The sequence below is a fragment of the Lissotriton vulgaris genome, chromosome 12, assembly GCF_964263255.1.
Source record: "Lissotriton vulgaris chromosome 12, aLisVul1.2, whole genome shotgun sequence".
In the NCBI taxonomy this organism is placed as follows: domain Eukaryota; kingdom Metazoa; phylum Chordata; class Amphibia; order Caudata; family Salamandridae; genus Lissotriton; species Lissotriton vulgaris.
The window spans coordinates 368,536,176-368,556,302 of record NC_141700.1 but is presented as its reverse complement, the minus strand read 5'-3'; the positions used below and the strand labels follow the sequence as shown (position 1 = coordinate 368,556,302).

Here is a 20,127-nt window from a genome sequence, read left to right as displayed (position 1 = left end):
AACTAATTTAATTGTGTGCACTGCATCACCAAATGCGATGCAGTGCCCGCAATGAAATTTGTTTTATTTATTTATATGTTTACTTACCTGTTAAAGTCCGTAATCCATACATTACTACCCCCCGCGTTACTGTAGTCCTCTTGCTGGTCATACAGTACTGCTTCCCCCGCTACAGAATGCAGTTTTAATTGTGACATTGAAGTAATTTTCAAACAAATAAAATTCACAGAAACCTAGCAATTAGTTGTGATGCATATCAAGATTATCATGGACTTTTTACGCACTGATGGATGTCATGGAATTTGGCATCTTACTTCATTAGAACAATATCTAGATGAATAAGTTGGTCTCACTGTGGTTAAACTTTACCTAAAGGAGAGCTTTTCCAAATTTCGTTTAGTCCTACCTATCTCTCCTGACAAACTTGAGCCACAATACTCAAAGATTGTATGAGACAACCACACTTTTCTTTTTCGGAACAACGAATGTGCCTGAACTATCATTCCATTTACAACACAAGTTGTTACAACAACTTGCCTTAGGGGGTTGCTGAACTTTGGAATAGTATAATTTTCTATTCCAACTCCAGTCCCTGCAACAGCAGGGAAAGCGCTGGAATTTAAAGTCCAACGCCACTTTACCTAGCGCAGGTCATTGACTTGCGTTGCAAAGGCAATGCTTGGTTCAGACCCATTTGTTGTTTCGCCCGCATTGCAAAGGCAACAAATTGTTTGGCGGTCGTAGTATTTGCTCTGTCCCATAAAATATATCTCTTGTAGAATGTCTTGTATATAAAGGACTGTCAAATCTTGCCAGGTGACAAAGAGTTGACAAATAGAATGTGAGAACTGAAAATTTGTGTGTGAAAGTTGAGAAATAGAGAGAGAGAGAAAGAGAGAGAGAGAGAGAGAGAGAGAGGGTGTGTGTATGTGTGACTGTTTTTCAGCTGCTATGTTTTCGCACACACAAATTGCTAATTGATGTCAAGGAGAAATATGCATTACATCTCGCAAATAGACTGCATGATCATATAACTAAGAGTAACTATAATTTTTCACTTACAGTACTCAGATTTGCATGGCCTGGGTTTTGAAAGCTGTTATCTAGTCCTTTTCAGGGCATTGATGCACAGGGCAGTTCATGAAGGTCCATAAACCTGGTACTTTGATGGCATTCACAAACCTCTTCTCAGCTTATACCCATCCTGTAAATGGTTGCAGATTACCCCTAACTGAGAAAGGGACACCCCCAAAATTGGTGGAGGTGTTAGAGAATTAGTTTCTACATACGGGGAAATATTTTCTTCATGGATCAAAAAGCATGTGCAAATGCCCTTTTGGCAAGCATTTTCACAATAATTGTCCACTATATATGTTTGCACATAGGTAACTACTTATGATTGAGTTTTGAAAGCTATGGCTGTAAAAGTTCCAGAAATTCTTTGAGGATTCCAGAACTGTGAAAACCCATTCCTAAATTCAGGTGCAACTCTACAAGTCTCACTTTCAGTTTTTTGTAAATCCGACTCAAAAAACAATGCTTACGTTTATCTAAATGAATGGGTGCAGAATCTTTGCAACATCAAAGGACTCTCCCATTCCTCTATTCCAACTCGGAGAGTGATTCAGTGCAAATACTTTTATAAACATCATACCCTTGATTGATATTGACCAGAAAATATTGGTTTCATGCTGAGTAGTATTTCATTCTTTTCTTGATTCTCCACTTCCCAACAAAGGTCTCCACTTCTTTTTTAATAACACATTTCATTTTTCAATTTTTTCAGATTTTACAAGGTTGCATGATTCTATAGGATCTGCCAGCATTGTTAGTGGGTAACAAAACAGAATGCTCCTTTGGCACTATAGCATGCACAAATCTCATTACTTTTTGTAAGTTTAGAATGTTTTAGAACATTTTACCAATGTACCATGAGATGCATATGCAATGTACTTTTGCACTGTCTAAGTTTAATTGTATGTAAAAAATACATTTTCAGCAAATGAGGTGTTGTTTGGGGTTCCCCAAGCATCTATGCCCCACCTACTCTTTTTACCTCAGACCTTGAGTCACTAAGTGTGATCCTTAGCCAGGCAGGCGTGTCCTCCCATTAATATTCGAACAACACACAAAGTTACCTCAAAACCTCCACCATCTCAGATACCAGCCCACTTATACCTTCGTTCAATCGAAGGCTGGATGTCGACACAATTTCTCCTAATGATTTCAAATAAGGCTGAATGTTTACCAATCCCCACGTTCACCCCACCAAGGGGTAAGCTGGATGCCAATCTTTTTGATTACACGAAAATGGATGGCTTCCCCCTACCTGCAAACCAAATATTACATCTTTGGACTTTCGATTCCTCACTCATTCTTACGCCTCACATGAACAATGTGGCCAAGACCAGCATTTCTTTATCACTATTGTGTCAAAAAAGTAGATACATCATTCCCAAAAGATCAAATGAAAACTGCAGTTCATGTCTTTGTGATTTGTAGGCTAGACTTTAGACATTTTGTTCTGCCAGGTATCTCTCAATCATATACTGCCCCACTAAAGGCAGTACAGCACTCAGCAACTAGGCTAGCAATGTATTCAAGAAAGATCAGCAACATCTCCCCATACTTTGTGACCTATACTGGTCACCGCTAAAAGTGAGGATGAATCTAAATCTGTGCTGACTGTCTTACGATGCAATAAGGGCTAAGAATCCCACTTACAACTCTTATTCTCATATCAGAGACCAAAGAAATCTCCTCAGCGGAAATGAACTGGGAATTGAAGTCTCCGAATTCTGAAAGGCTCATAACCAAAACAGATCTTGTTCAGGGGCTGCAACATTGGTGTGGAACAGCACATTTCAGAACTCTGACAACCCTCATCAAGTTCTTGAAACAACTAAAGTCACACTTATTCCTTCTCTCTACAACCTATTCTTGCTGATCTCCCACTCAATTTGGATCCCTACCCCTTGTTTGTTCACTGAGTTACAAAGCTACCAAAGAGACGGACTTCCATAGAGAATAACTTTTATTCATTTTATATTTATTTGGGCATTTGTGCCCACTTCACTTACTCTGCTGCTGCTTATGCTCTCCCTACTCTGTGTTTGGCTGTGATTTGCAATAATGGTGTCTGCGTTTGAAGCTGTATATGTGCACTGATAGTTCCACCTGGGCAGTAGGCGTTGGGGCTGGGCACTAGTGCTGTGTTTTGTATTTGGAGGTTGTGCCTAATCACTTAGCGATTTGTCTAAAGCATTTAGAGCTGTTCCTACATATCTGTGCCTAGAATTGGTATTGTGCCTGTTTATTCGATGCTTTGTTTTGGTATATGATCACTTTTCAAGTGGAAGATGACTGCAGTTGTGGCACAACAAGGATGAACAGAAGGAATATCAAGACAAATGGCATATTATGCCAGTGCCCAAGTTAATAAATAAAATTGGCCTTTTTCTGCTTTAGCAAACTTTATATGGTCTATTATTGATCGTGCAGTTATTGTTACTTTTTTCACTGATTGGTTGGGCAGTGAGCTATGAGTGTGGAAGAAGCAGGCCTAAGCAAATCTTGCTATGTGAATGGTTCTGTGTTTTATAGCCAATTTGTTTAATGCTCCATCTGGAAGCATTTGTCACATTTTTCTACTGTAAATTGCATACACTCCACCCTGCTCTATTGAATATTCTTCTTCTCCATGCAGTACTTCTGACCTGGGTGAATAGCTCCAGCGTTCGATGGGCTACTCGCATTCAAGATATATTCACAGCCGGAAAACTATTGGCCCTCGCCCTCATCATCGCTGTGGGATTGATGCAGATCTTTAAAGGTACTACTAACCCATACAACTAGGACCTTTGCTCTGTTCATATATTACATTATAATTCTATTATTTCTAACATTAGATTTGCTCTTTGTTTTTACAAAATGAAAGATATTTACTGGTAAGATTACTGAATACAGAAGCTAGGCGAAAGAGGAGGTAGTCAAGAATTTAAAAGCAACTTATTGCTGCTTAAGGGCATAGAAATAGTTTTATAGCGAAGCACACTGTTTGGGACTGTGGTTATCAAAAATGAATAAACAACTTTATTTTAAGCCCTGGCTACAAAGTTAGGAAAGATGCAAGCCTATCACTTCATTGCTACATTCAGGGGCTAATTTACAAAACGTTTTCGGAGTAGTTGCGGCTTACTAATCTTTGTATATAAACTACACCTAAATAGTCAGGCCTTATTCATTAAGACTTTTTTGTCACTTACTGATAAAACTCAAGAGTAAGATATGCTTACTTAAGGAAAACATGTAGAGTGATCCATTCACAAAGACTAGTCAATTAGTCAGCAAGTCACACTACTTTATAATGGAAGCATGGTGGCACAGTTGGTTTGCTGTGCAACCACTGGACTCCATCAGGTGCAGGAAAGTCCTTAGAATGGTTCTCTCAGGCAACAGTGTGCAGTGAGGCCTCAGCACACAGGGCAAACTGATCACAAGGGGAAAGGCCCAGGTTCAACAACAGATGGTGAGGGTGCATGCTCTCTGAGGTGGTGAAGCCTTTTCAGTTTGGCAGGGCAGCACCAAGGCTCCACAAGGAGAATGAGGCAAGCTCCACAACCTACAAGCTCACTTAATGGGGGTGGCACTCCCAGGCGAAGGAGCAGTTCCTCAGGCAATACTCAATGGAACAGGTATGCCCAAAGGCTACTTGAACTGTTCCTTCTTGGACTTTTGCTGGTGGCATGGCACAATGGGTTCATGTTCCGCTCTCTCGGGGTGTCATATGGAGAGCATTGAATGCACTACTCTTGTTGATTGAGATTTTGGGTTCTTAGGCCACACTTCTCTCTTCAGTGGCCCTTGTGGCTGCACCTGATGTAGATGGGCCTATAGTTGTTGATCAAATGCAAATCAGGTTCTTAGCATTTAGAACAGTCTGCTTCCTTCTCCTTTAGGTCAAAAAAGGGCCAACATGCATTCACAAACAGTGACCGCTGGGTCAGGTCAATCAACCAGTGAGAGCAGATGTAATATTTGAAATTGTGGAAGGCACCAATTTGGATCATTACTTCTATATCCAGGTATAGTTTGATCTATGAGTAACAAAGATTCCATAAAATTCTCAGTGGATCAGATTCCATGGTATTAGAGATATCGAGCACATAATATGCATCTTTCTTATGAAGTCCTCCAACCAAATACTGGCTATTTCTTCGATTCACGTCTCTTCAGTTTTCTTCTTTAGCTGACAGCAGGGGGCAGGGATGAGGCTACACTTGCATTTGTGACACCCATAATTAGAAAATAGTATTTTGACACCATGTTCTGGATTCCAACCCTGTACAAAGAGGAGCATGTGCTGTCTGAGGTTGCAATCTGACAAAAGCAACTATTTTCCTTTGCAATCTGCTAGATGTAAAGAAGGGGATTCCAGCTTGGCCCAGTGGATGTTCCTATGATAGAAATATTCCAGGCCCAGCATTCTCTTAATGGAGAAGGTGGTCTATGTTATGCAACACCGGCTCTTGACTTTTAGGGGCAGCAAGCATTACACAGAGCATTACACAGAGTTATACTATGCACACCATAGGATGGGATGGCCCTGACAAACTCAGACATATGTGTCCATGATTTTACTGTATTGTATTACTGTTTGTATACCACGTTACATAATCCTTAAGAGACCTAAAAAAATGTTCTGGGTTGTCTAAATACAAAATAATTGACTCACCAGATCACCCCAGGAACATGTTTTAGACCAAGCTGTCCCCCAAGAAAGTAAGAGATCTGTATTATATAACCCAAAATGGGGCCTTTTCCAAAAAACAAATGTAAGTGTGGGTTATTTTCCTAATCTAAGCTTCTCTCTCTCTTTCTCTCTCTCTCTCTCTCTCTCTCTCTCTCTCTCTCTCTCTCTCTCTCTCTCTCTCTCTCTCTCTTCTCCTCTCTCTCTCTTTTTCCTTTCTCTCTCTCTCTCTCTCTCTCTCTCTCTCTTTCTCTCTCTCTCTCTCTCTCTCTCTCTATATATATATATATATATATATATATATATATATATATATATATATAGCTACAGCCAAATTGTATTTTATTTGATGAATTGTCTTTTACACTCGAATAATTGCTTGTAGTTTATTTAAACTACAAAACTCTTCTATGTCTATATGCAATTTAGGCTGTAACATGTGACTGCTCAATGTGACTACTTAAACCAATACCCTGCCGATATACTGTGTCATGTGATCAAGCGCTCAGGGAAGCGCGAAATGTGTCACGGTGATTTGAAAGCACCAACAATAAAGAATTAATTTTGCACCTACTTTGGGCCCGTATCTGTTTCTGCAGCCTCGAAACTCTGCACTAGATTCGGATCTCCTTGAAATATATATATATATATATGTCAAACTTGCAGGCAGTTGCCAGTAGATAGTTATAGTTAGGACCTACTTTCCATAGACAAAGTGTTTTGGGTTTTGATAATAACTTTGGCGTGATAGATGAATCTTTACAAAATTCTCAAAAGTTGTTTGCCACTCACCTCTGCTGCTTTCTTGAAAGTTTCGGTTTGAGTCATCAAGCAAAGCTGAGACTAAGGGGGACCCAAATCTCGTTTTCCACAAGGGATTTTAGACATGACGACAGTCCGAACGGCTGAACAGAATTACACCAAATTAGGCAGAAAGCTAGATCTTGGTCCAGAAAGATCTCTTTTTATAATTTGGTGTGAATCTGTTCAGTAGTTTTAGAGTTATTAAAGAAAAATATTTATAGATATATACGGGCGTGAATCCACCGCGGCAGGTCAGCGGATCCATGCGCCAATAGCAGTGCTGTGATTGGCCGGCCGAAGTCTGAGAGGAAAGTTGCAGCTACCATTTTACATATTGAGACATGGTCCGGGCCAGAAAATAAAAGTGAAAATAGAAGAGGTCAGGGTAGAGATACCCTGCCACCATGTGTGTGGTAGAGGGATAAGTGCAGGAAGTTGCCGAAAAGCTTTTTTCTTTACACCCACGAGGAGCCACAGATCCAGGGGCCAATGAAAAAAGTACATCCACTCACACACTCCCTCACACCCCCATTCAAATACTCACAAACCCACTCATAGACTCAGGCAGCCACAAAAATTCACACACCCATAAAACCACTCACACACCCACAAAACCACTCACACACCCACAGAACCACTCACAGACCCATAAAACCATTCACACACCCACTCACAGACCCATACAGCTACACACACACACACACACACTCCTTGACCCATACAGCCACCCACAGACCCACTCATACATACTACAGCCCAGGGTGGGGGCGCACAGGTTGGCTGTCTTCGGGGGGCGGGCCACATTTGGGGGGGCTGGCCACATGGCTAGGCCTTGTGGTCAACCCCCACTACACATGCAGTATGCAGCAGCGGTTGGTTTAACATATGGTAATTAAATATTACTTTGCATTAAAAAGACTGTCGAAATTCACTGAAACAAACAAAGGTTACAGGGACGTTATAGTTAGGAAATAGAATTAAAAACAACTTATAGTTAGGTTCAGTTTTTAAACACAGAAATCTATGGGCACACAGGCCTGGGGCCTTTTCAAGGCTTTCAGGTATTTCTGTTTGGGGTCAAATACCCTTGATTGTCTTAGAAGTCAATTGAAAATCTGGAGTGTAAGACTGTAGATTCTGTAAAGGAAGAAAGTTGTGCCACTTAATACCCCTTACAAGAAGGATGTAGTTCCAGTACCATCTCCGCTCAGTCCGTCTAACATGGAGAGAAGTTGAGTCACCTGTGGCCTGGGACACTAGTCCTTACAGTTTTACAATCAGGACTTTAAATTGATTCCTGCGACAGTCAAGGTTATTTGACCCTGATAAATATGGTGTACGGTTTCCACTTACTCAGTAGGAACTGTTCTATGTCGAGATGGTGCCAGAACGATTCCTCACTCCCCCCTCAGGATATGTTGGCCTATAGACCTGCTGGCTCTCAGTGCCACCATAAGTACCCCTATATCTGGCAAGGTAATAAATGGTTTAGGTAACCTCAGAATATGACAACTGACTCCAAAAGGAATCATACCAGATCTAGATCCTTTTCTCTCAGTCACTCATTCTCACTCAGAGAGATACACAAAGGGGCATCTTCAATATTTATTGAACCATTGTGATTCTTGCATAAAATGTATGCACTGCCATGATTAATAGGCAGAAGCAGATAAAAGTGATTAGCAATATAAGGACAGTGAAAAGAATGAAAGATTCCACCATTGTGGTAAAACAATGTATGTATGCTGGCATATAAGTACTGGGTATAGTGTACTCCTACTATGTGCTCCCTAACCTAGTTGCCTAGGGCGGGTGTTCCACCAAGAAATCCCTACAGGATGATCTAAGTCTCCATTACCTGAAGGCAAGGTATATAGGTCCCCATCTTGGTCACGTGTTGGACATCCCACCTCGCAAAGGGTAAACAGGATTTAGCTTGGCTAAGACTCAGACACAGCAACGACCTTGCAATAACAGCAGAGTGCTCCTCTAATTTGAGCAAGGAAATGCGTGCTTCCCTGTCGAGGCCTCAGCAGGGCCAACAATGTTTATTTTCTTTGTGATAGCCATTTAGCCTCATGGACGAATAACAAACAACAAAATTTGTACAATGTGTGCTAAGGCCTTGTACTCAATATTCAAGGCATCGTGATAGTGTACTTACGAAGTAAAATTGTAAGCAATATGGTTTCAGAGAAACTAATTCTGCATTGTCACACAAGCACATGTATCAGTTATTGTTTAGAAAAGAAGGCGACTTAAGAAATGTGTACATGTAAAATGGCAGTGTTTCTTTCTGGGCCCAACTTAGCCACGTGACAAGTGAACCTGAAAGCCTTGAAAAGGACCCTGGCTTGTGTGCTGTTATGAGGCAAAACATGTGTTGGCTGTCATTGCATCAAATGAAGAACACAGAATACCTTACCACAAACTGTATTTCCAACATTTTCTTTTTTCTACACACTATGATGAATACAGTAATTCTAGTATAGAATTATATAAGCGTGGGCTTCGGGAGAGCAAGATGGCGCCCGCATAGGTGGACGCTAGCGGAGCTAGGAGGTAGCGGTCCGGTTGCTCTGATGTGGCTGGTGTGGGTTTGAAGAACAGAGTGCACCCCCGCGTCGGACCTTGTCTCTGCCCCCCCCGCGCGCTATGAATGCTGCTTTGCCGTAAAGGCCCCTGGCTTCAAAATTTGGGAATTGCCTCTTTGATGAGACGTTGCGTGGAGTCTTACCTGTGACGCCTGCTTGTCCTCTGTCTGAGGAAGGATTTCGTCATGGCACCGAAGGAGTGCAGAGTGGAGCAGCAGCCAAAGTGGCAGCAACGGCAGCTGCTCGCAGAGCGAGGCTTCTCTCCCCTCTGGTGAGAGCGGCCCGGCCCCCACCGAAAACTCTCCTGGACAAGCACAAAAACCATGCCTGATGGAGATAAGGAGAGGGAAGAACGGATCCACGAATACAGGCACCATGAAAAACAAGCTGGCTGGACCTACAGTGGTAGACCTGCTGCAGCGAGGAAGAGAATCAGCGGCCACATTGAGTATCAGTGCTGTGAGTTTGTCGGCTGAAAACACTGGTGACGGTGTTGGAAGCGGAGTGGGAGCTCGGAAGGATATTGCGGAAAGCCCCGAAGTATTAATCAAAGCAGCTCAGGCAACCCGGGTCAGAGAGAGCTTGTCGGGTACGGGTCTCCCTGATGCTATGGGGGTGCTAAGGGGCGAGTGGCGCTCCAGGAACAGAGTCCTGTAACCAGCCAGGGTGTAAAAAACGGATATTTGAATACCCCACCAATTAATAATGAAGGCAGTAATAAGAGTGTTGAGGGCACTGAGATCCGTACTAATCTAGCACCAGAGTCTATCAGTATGCCAGTAACTCAAGAGGTTGAGAATAATATAGACAGTCAAAAAGCATCTGGTACACTAGAAGACAAGTGTTCGCTGGAGGATAAAAACAGTTTGTAAGAAGAGAGGGAGCCAAGTGACTGTTTTTTTTTCCCTGACGGAGTAAGCTGAGTGGTCTGATGATGTTTTAAGTACTTCGCAGGGGGCTAGTAGCCTGGAATCAGACTTGGAGGAGAGCGAGGAGGAATTATTTTCAACTACTAAAAAAGTACCAGGCCAAATGGGAAGGGAAAAAGAGGGGAGAAAAGGTCTCTCATGGGACTATTCTGCGACCACCCCACTTTCAGGCGCCTGTGGTAAATCAACCTCCCAGTTGAGACCCGAAGATCCCCCTAGCTCAATACCATCCATCAGGCTATACTTGCCCATAGTGATGAGGCACGCCAAGATAGGAGAAAAATGCAGGCTGAGATGAGGAAAATGCTGGGCGTGGTCAGAAAACTATCAAAGGCATTTTCCAATATGGGGGAAAGAGTTGCAAACCTGGAGGAAATGGTGATGGGTGCCGAAACTGATGCTGACAAAGCAGTTACGATGGTGGAGACCCATTATGCCCAGATCAAGGACATACAATGGAAGTTGGAGGAGTCCCACTTTTGGGGGCGGGTTGGGTGGGCAGTTGGGGGTAAAAAGAGAAAAACGCAATAGATTCAGGTGTATTATTGTCACAGTTCCAATGTATGGAGGGTCATCTCTTGAGCTAAGGAATGATGAGAAAACTTAGGATCTGCTCTTTAAATGTAGGGGGTCTGAATGACGGGCTTAAAAGTCAGAAATTAGGACATTTTGCAGATGTGAACCACTTGGGCGTTCTTTGCATTCAGGAAACGCACTTGCCCTGGTCCAAGAAACATCTGTTAAATATTAAGGGTTTCGATCTTGGGGGGTGCTCTACGCAAACATCTGTGGTCAGGGGGGGGGTGGCCGTATTGGTTACAAATAATCTGGGTGGATGTAAACGCTCTATATCTAATGCTTGGGGGAGGTGGGCTATAGTCGAACTTAAGATAGGGATCACATTGTGTACAGTTTATTGGTCCAATGAGGACGAACCTGACTTATTTGATAAACTGGAGATGGAATTATTGAATTGGCCGTATCCTCTTATAGTTTGCGGTGACCTTAATATATCTGCAGTTTTTACTAGTGGAGATAATAATGTGGTTTATGTAGGGCGTAAACCTAAGGTGTTTAGAGCTTTGTCCGCCTTAATTAACACGCACAATTTGCTGGATGTTTGGGGGTTTAAGGAACCATCGAATCCAGGCTTTACTTATTTTTCATGCCCCTACAAAAAATACACCAAACTGGATTATTTTTTCATGTCACATACTGAGGCAGGAAGGATAGGGATTCGTAAAATGCTGAAGGTAATATCAGATCATAGCCCATTGATTCTAGAATATGAGATGGTGAATGTAGGAAATCCCCCCTATAGGTGGACGTTTGAGAGGAGACTATTGCTAGACCCTGAATTTGTGAACCATATTAAGAACTGGACCCAGGGCTATTTCGATATGAACAGGTATAGTGCTTCTCGTATTTCTGTTTGGGACGCCTTCAAGGCAGCATTAAGAGGGGAGGTAATCAGTTTCTCTGCTAGCCAAAGGAAAAAAGCTCGGGAAGTACACAAGACAATAGTGGCTCAACTAGTATTGGGAGAGGAACAACATGTAAGAGATATTGCAGTCTGGAAAGATGCAAATGAAAGCCTATGCAAGATCCCAGCGCTAAGGGCGGAAATTTATATGGTGGATGCTCAGAAAAGTGCTGATGACTACCAGGTGCATAAGGGAAGAATGTACAAGACTGGGGAACAGGCTGCTAAGCTATTAGCATTAAGGGTTAGGCAGGGGTTTAGTAAACATCTGATAGGTAGAATACAGGTTAATAATCAAGAATATACAGAACATCAGAAGGATATTTATGGAATTCTACCAAAAACTGTATCAAGAGGAGACTAGGGCAGATCCCTCAGTTTAGCATTTGAGGATTGTGGACCCCCTTTGACTTATGAAGAGAGAAATATATTAGATAGGGACATTGAATTGAATGAAGTGGTAATGTCACTGCAGAACTCGCCAGCTGGCAAGGCCGCTGGGCCAGATAATATCCCAGCTGAAGTGTATAAGAGTCTGCAGGAAGTTCTGACCCCAATATTATTGGACCTATTTAGTGGTATTTCATGTTCTGGTGTAATTCCAGATTTATGGAAAGAGACGAATATCATAATCTTCAATAAAAAGGGTAAAGTTAAGGAGGACCCCGGGTCGTACCATCCAATATCCCTCATAAATGCAGACACTAAAATGTATTCGAAGGTCTTAGCTAATAGGCTGGGGGGGTCATTGGTGGTTTGGTCTCCCCTTGGCAGCATGGGTTTATCCCGGGTCGGGGAACAACGGACCATATAAGGCATGCTATCACGCTGTTTGATGCACTTGCTGCCTCGGGGGGGTCGGATCGCCATGATCCTTCTCAATGCCGAAAAAGCCTTTGACCGTGTTACTTGGATGTATTTATGGGGGATATTTGAACGGAGGGGCTTAGGCCCTAAAATAATTAAGGCCATTAAGGCAATGTATACCGACCCATATGCCAGAGTTCAGTTAATGGGTGGTGGTTCAGACAGAGTTTTCATCTCCCGGGGGACCAGTCAAGGGTGCCTTTTTTCCCCAATTTTATTTGCTCTATATATAGATCTGTTAATAAGAAAGATTCTGGGATGTTGGGACATTAAAGCAGTGGTACAGAATGGATTTGAAACAAAAGTGTTAGCCTATGCGGATGACATAGCAGTTATAACTAGAGACCCTGATACTGCTATGTCCGCTCTGAAGGCAATTACCTAAGAATTTGGCTGTTGTTCCGGGTATCTACTTAATGAAAAAAAGACCCAGATAGTCTGCTCAAATAACATCGTACAGCGGGATGGTAGATATACAGATTCGGAAATCTACTTGGGAGTTAGAATCAGCTCTTCAATGGAGTCTATAATTAAAGAAAATTATGAGCCGTTGGCTGACTGAATTATATCGGAGCTAAAGAGGATAGATGTTATTCATCTTTCATTAATAGGAGAATTAATGTCTTAAAAATGACCATGCTTCCGAAATTGCTGTATCTTTTTCGATAGATCCCGCTTATGGTAGGGGAAAATGTGTTAAAATCTATGGAATCAGCATTTAGCAACTTTTTATGGCAGCATGGAAAGATAAGAAGATCCCTAAAATATTTGTTGTTGCCGCAAGAAAGAGGAGGTTTGGGGGGCAACAAATATTAGGTATTACTTAGTGGCCTCTCTGTTTAGCCAAATGGCGATACTTATGGACAACATCTCTGGTTATCCTGATAGCCAATCTGTAAGTACCTATCCCCCCTCTATTTATGATTTGTTGTTGTGGAAAGAAGCAGTAGGGTTCTTGCTCCGTAACACTGACCGCTGATAATATAATAAAAATATATATAAGGTGTTGGATAGTGTTTGGGGGGTGTAGTAAGTGGTCAGGAAGGCGCTAGGAATTCCGAGATATAATTATTATACGTCACTCTGGAAGTCAAAACTCTTTCGTCATCTGAGTAGTGATGGAGGGTGGGTTGCTTGGGAATTGCAAGGAATTAGCAGAATAGGGTATTTTTGGGTAGGCACTGTCCCGATGAGCTTTATGAAGCTCCAACAGAAATTTGGGGTTGAGGGTAAACATAGTTTTAAGTACATGCAAATATTTCAAACCCTAATGTCCATCAGACCCCGTATTAACCCAGGTGGAAGGATCAAGATCATCAATTATGTTCTAGGGGCTGGTACCAGGATCGGCACGATATATGGGGCTCTATCTGATACACTGCAAGACGATATGGAGAAGGTGGAGGCTTCCTGGGCGCTGACGTTAGGGGACCCAGATGTGGATTTGCAGAATGGCTAGTAATATATTCTGCTCCTCAAACCTTAGGGCACAACATTATAAGACGCTGTATAAGCTATATTTTACTCCAGCCAAGCTGTTTGAGTGGGGGGAAAGAGATGACGATAGGTGCCCACGGTGTTCCTTAGGACCGGCAAATTTAGTCCTCATGTTTTATGATTGCAGTGCACTGAACAAACTTGGCACGGAGATTGAAAAATTTTGGGAGGGGCTGCTAGGGATTAAGATCACCCTATCCCCGGTATTGATGATATTTGAAATGGATTCTAAGTTAAGATTGAAAAAGGAGGAGGAAGCTTTTGTTTTTATTTGTATAGCAGTTTTAAAAATACTTGTGGCTGCACGGTGGAAGGATTCCTCGGCACCCTCTTTCCAGATGTGGCTATCTAGATTGCTTGTCATCCACAATATGGAAGCATCCTTGTACTCCCGTAGGGGTAGAAGAATGAGGGAGCTGGGGCAAAAGATCTGGGCCCCCCTTTCGAGCTGTAGGGATGGTAGTATGTAGTCATTGATGGATACCCTGCTCTTTTATTCCGTGGATAAATTCCGACCCATATTTAATCATGGCGTATTAATGTATTTATGGATTTTTATGATGAACTGTTATTACATTTTTTGTAGATGGATTGGTACTGCATTGGAACATCTGTTTTAATTGGAAAATTATTTTTGTATACACCTGATATCTATTAAATTAAAATAAAAAAGAATTATATAAGCGTGTGTGTTTTACAATATGTGAAAATGTGTTTGCAATATATGGTGAGGGGAAGGGACCCTGCCCTCAAGGAGTTCCACCCACATCCTTATGAAAGTCACTTTAAAATGCCATTATTTGAGTATTATGTCCTGAAAGACCCCTATCATACTTGTTATAATATCTATGACTTTATCTGTGACCTAAACTATAGCCTCAAGATGAAAATAAAGAAGATTTCCAATAATATTCAACAAGAAGATCACAGACTTGGACCTTCAGTCATGCTACACATGAGAGGAGAGAAGATAAGGATAATACTCAACCACCTAATATACTTATGGATAGAGCTCCACTGGGGCCATCATGAGACCAATCAGCCACAACCATTGGTGGGCCTCAGAATGATAAGATTATATCTGTTCCTACAAGCTCCAGTCAGGTCATTACAGGGAGCAGTCAATAGGGAAGCTCCTGGGATGAATGAAGAAACTTTCAGGGGAAGATATGTTGAGAGACTATGGCCTCAATCGTTTTAAAGTTTACAAGCTACTCACAAAGCTAATGGAGTAGATGTCAGTGTTGAGGTGCTTTGACAACAAAGGGACATTCAAAACTGAGAGAGCTAAAGAGTTACCACTGCTTCCGGATTTCATCACAAAGATGCTTATCCAAATGGTAATGACAATCAAAAAGAGCTTTCTTCTACAGCCTCTAAATTTAGCATGATCCAGCAATCTATGGCACAGGTTGTTAGTAAGGTGGAGGGATTTAGGATGTAGCTACAGAAGCTCAAAGTTGCTCATAAAAAGTTAAATTAGGAGATGAGGAAGCAAGAAACCACACTAATGAAAAACAAAAGTAATATGAAACCTATGAAGACTATGATGGAAAGCTTAGAGGATTGAGCATGGAGAAATAACCTAGAATTTCTGGGGAATGTGGAGGGGCCGGGAGCAGCAAATATGTGATCACATTTATGGCAGACTTAAATCAGATCAGCTTGTTCCCAAATGATGACTCGGTTAACTGAAAGACTAAGATCTAAATAACTCATTGAGTGCCAGCTAGTATATAGCAACCAGTAAAAATCTTGGTGTTCTTTCAGTAGCCCTTGGCAGGGAGAGATCTTGGTTTCCATTTAGATGACGAACAGGCAAGACCCATTAGAGGTAAAATAACTGAACTTTATGATCTTTAACAATGATGAGAAATTGGCTGTAGAAAGACATTAGAACATTTAAGATAGTGGAGAAAAGATAATATCAACTTGCATGGCTACAATAAATACAACAGGTATGTTTGTGAATTAAGGAGATCACTTGTAATGACTTATTGGCACCAACAATATACTGGGTGCTTTGAAGATCTACTAAAAAGTTTTAATGGCAGTAAGTGTCATCTCAGAGAGTTTCATAAATGATACCTCACACAACGGGGTCATATGAAGATTATTCTTTTTTTGTAACTGCCACCATAACAAAGGAAGAAATGCATATGACCCTAGTTAAAAAGGCAAATGGGAAGGTAATTTCCGTCGAAATGTATACATATTTCTGGAGGGGTTTATTCCTCAGTTTGATACTTTATTTAATAAGATGTTTCCCTTGGCTGTAGCTCGCCATTCATGTTACTCTGCATTGATCATAGTTTTCAAAAAGCTGGTAAAAGATCCACATCAATATTTCTCTTACCACTCCTTATCTTTACTGAAATGTGATGCTAGGATTTGTGCTAAGATTTTGGCTTAAGGCTTAGTTAACACACAAGTTAACATAACAGGTGAAATTAATTCATGAAGATCATTAGGGAAATGTTCAAAAGCATCAGTGACTATACCCATGTGCACTCTAGTCCATGTGTTCAATAAGAATTCAGAAAGTGGAACTCCCTATTCCTGACTTAAATTGACTAGATTCATGCTATGAAAGTTGTAGCTCTCCTTCAGTTCAACTTTCCTTTTCAGGCCTTCCCAATATACATCAAACTTAAATTCTTAAATATAATATAGAAAGTAATATAAAATGTTGTTACGACTTTGAAATCTTCTTGCCTAGCCCGTAAATGTCTATGGAGAGTAGGTTGAGCTCTCCCTGACGTCAAACTCTGCTATCAAGCCTCACAAACTAAGGTTACAACGACAGTGAAACATAAACATTTGTACCCGAAAGACTAGATTTCTCACTAACACGCACAGCCACAGCCACTATAGGACCAGCACAATCAGGCAAACTTCCAGATCAGTAGTGGCAATCTGGGTATTTCCGATCCACCTGTATAGAGTTCACTTCTCTGGCAACAGCAGTTGGTGCCATGCTTCGCAAATTACTACACGTTGCACTCAGCTTGTTTTACCCACTAACTTTAGTTGATTTCTCCCTCGTTTGGTTCTCTTGTTCTCTTACCTACTGATAGGGGTTCCTGTCTTGTTACCATCTTGCCAGTTTGTCTCCTTGTCCAAACAGACTCTCTGCTAGTGCAGCATGGGCTTTCACCTTCGGCTCCTCAGCAGGATTTACAGTATGTTGGGGGCTAGTTATACCAGCCCCTTTTCTTGCACCAGGTAAGTCCCACATTTTGTGCCCTTTGATTCTAACTCCTATCCTATTTAGTCACCTCAAGAGTAATTGTGTTCTGTCTCCCATTGGGGAAGACCGGGATGTTCATAGTTGCGCCCTGAAGTGCTGAACCTCTGAAATGCATTCCAGGTTTTCCAAAAATCAGCCTAAAGGAAAGTGTGTTTCTCTCACCCTCCTTATCGCCTGTTCACCTTAGCCTTGGTCTTCAGTAGCATCCTTGTCACAGTGCAAGTGGCTAAGTTGTTCCAAGGGGTAGACTATGAGATTGGCCTCACATCCACATTGCTGAATAACTGTATCTGTGACAAATTGCCAGAACTATATAAAATGTTGTCGGAAGCCCGTCCTTTGCAGACAGTGGCACATGTGATCCATAAGATCCAAAAGGATCTTGAAGTTGCTTGTTCAGTTTATGCATTCATGTTAGCGAAAATAAATCAGGAACTCAACCTTCCTAATGTATTCAGGTGAGGAGGATTGAATCCTACCACTTTTCCTAGTATCGATACCACCCCAGATACAGGAGGGAGTAATTCAGCAACAAGTCAGGCATGAGCTGCACCTTATGTAGTTTCTGTTTTGGCACCACCCTAAAAATGCACTGGGAATTCATATCCCCTTCAAGCGTTAATGGCTTATAGTAATTTGCACTTTAAGCAAAACCTCAGCAATTTGCAACTGATCAGGCTAAGGTAAATGTTATGTTATCTTACATAAGCAAGAATGCATTAGACTGCACAACTCCCATCATTTTATTCTAAAACCTCATTTGATTTACTCTGGATCATTAGTGTAGCAGTTGATAGCAATGTTCAGTAAGAGTCAGATAAGGGCCGCCATACATGCTGCTTTACTTCCTTTGACAAGGCAAGGAGAATCGGCGATCCTATATTATCTGTTACCAGCAGGTAATCACTAAGGTAACCTAGACAGATGAACATGCAGCAGCCATCATCTATTAAGGCCACTTTGAGGGAATAAAGGAGGCACTTTCATTAGTAGTAAATTGGAACAACATCCCCTGCTGTGCTAATTGATCTCCCATTGCAAATATATGTCCAAAAAACTCAGAGAAAGCAAGAAAGTTGTTGGATTTCAGCAAAGATATCCATCACTGTCTCTGACAAAACCATGCAATTGGCAATATTTGTAGAGATTTATCTTCAGAGAAGAAGAATCAAGTAAGAATGAAAGGTGTGGCACTTCAGAAGGAGGAACACTGAGTCGGGAGCGTGGTAAAGAAGGTTTTATTTTTATAAAGGTCTTTTTACGTCTCTGTGTGAGTCTTTCTCGGGCTAGGGCTGCCGGATCCAAGGTGTCAGCTAGGGTGTTGGATCTTCCTGGACTTGCACGCCTGCACTCGGGTTCCCTGGTGGCCCGGTCGTCGTCTCTCGCGGTGTTCTAGCGCCACATGCGGGGGAGAAAAGAACACTCTCAGTAAGGCGTTCAGGAGTTGAGTAATACCCAAGAGGGGGGGGACCGGGGAAGTGAGGACACCGGTGCGCCTAATTACACTCTGTGCTCTGTACGTTGAGGACACTCTCTGAGGATAGGTCGGGCAGGCAAGAAGTAAGGTTCGGGGAGAGAGAGGGGGGGGAATAGAGGACGGGTGAAGCAGTCAGGAAGAATGGGGTCACTGTACACATCTACATGGAGGCGTCCCGCCTCCCCACCCACCCGGCCACCCGGTCACGCACCTGGGAGAGCCACACTCCTCCGTGAGCGTGGCTGGGCGCTGAGCGAAAACGTTGGCCTCCTGGCTCTGCTACTCGGTCAGCCTCGCTTCCTTCGGTCTTCTCCACGTCGGCTCGCTCTCCACTCTTCTTCGCCTCGGTGTCGCTGCACACCGCTCTTCCGCCTTCCGGCCTTCTTAGCGGCGTGATTGGATGCACGTCATACAGGGGCATGTCAGCTTCTCCTCCTCTAATTGGTAGGCACAGCATTGACGCTGCAGGGGGGCGTGTCTCTGCCTCGAAGCCGGCCCCGTAAAAGGTACATGTCTCTCCTTGCGGTTCGGGCTGCTCCCACCAGCTGACAGAGTCCGTCTCCCACGGTTCCTGGGACGGTGAAAGAGAGGCAGGACGTGAGTTATGGTTCCACCAGTCATGAACCGGGGTAGTGTTTGATTCCCGCCCGGCCTCCCTGCTACACTCCTCCCTCCTTGGATTCTCCCGATCGGGGAGAGTGTGTGTCCTGGACAGGTAATCTGCATTACTATTGTCTCTCCCCTTTTTGTGCTGTATTGAAAAGGAATAGGGCTGTAAGAAGAGGAACCACCTTAACACCCTTTGGTTTTGGGATTTCTGATGGTACATCCACTGTAGTGGAGCATGGTCAGTGAAGAGAATAAACGGCTTTCCTTCCAGATAGTATTTCAGCTTCTCCACCGCCCACCAAATGGCCAGGCACTCCCTTTCTATAGTGGGGTACTTTCTTTTCCGATCGTATAGTTTCCTGCTAATAAATAGAATGGGATGCTCCAATCCGTCTTTTCCCAGTTGAGAAAGGACGGCTCCTATACCCCTATCAGAAGCGTCAGTGGCTAACATAAAGGTCTTACCGAAGTCGGGGGCTATCAGGACGGGACTGGTGGTTATGGAGCTTTTCAATTCCTCGAATGCTTGTTTTGCTTCGTCAGAGGGGTGTAGTAGGGTTTTGTGGCTTGCTCCCTTCTGCAACATGTTGGTCAGTGGAGTGGCTATCTCAGCAAAATTTGAGATAAACCTACGGTAATAACCGATAAGGCCCAGAAAGGCCCTAAGATCCTTTTTGGAAGAGGGAAAGGGAGTGCTTCGGATTGCTTTTATCTTCTCTTCCTGGGGTGCTATGGCCCCTTCTCCCAACATGTATCCTAGGTATTTGACCTTGCCATAAGCTGCTCGTGACTTCTTGGCGTTTATGTGTAGCCCTGCTTCCCTTAACGCGCACATTATGGTTTGTAGGTGTACCAGATGCTCTGCCCA

The 20,127-nt window shown here is 42.7% G+C and overlaps 1 protein-coding gene across 1 annotated transcript in view; it reads left to right on the top strand.

The window, feature by feature from the left end:
- The window catches only part of SLC7A10 (solute carrier family 7 member 10), a 521,979-nt gene that overhangs the window by 343,842 nt on the left and 158,010 nt on the right, over nt 1-20,127 (top strand). Inside the window, exon 4 of the mRNA XM_086945141.1 lies at nt 3,707-3,832. Within this exon, the coding sequence (XP_086801267.1) occupies nt 3,707-3,832 (126 nt within the window). The remainder of the gene's footprint in view (nt 1-3,706; nt 3,833-20,127) is intronic.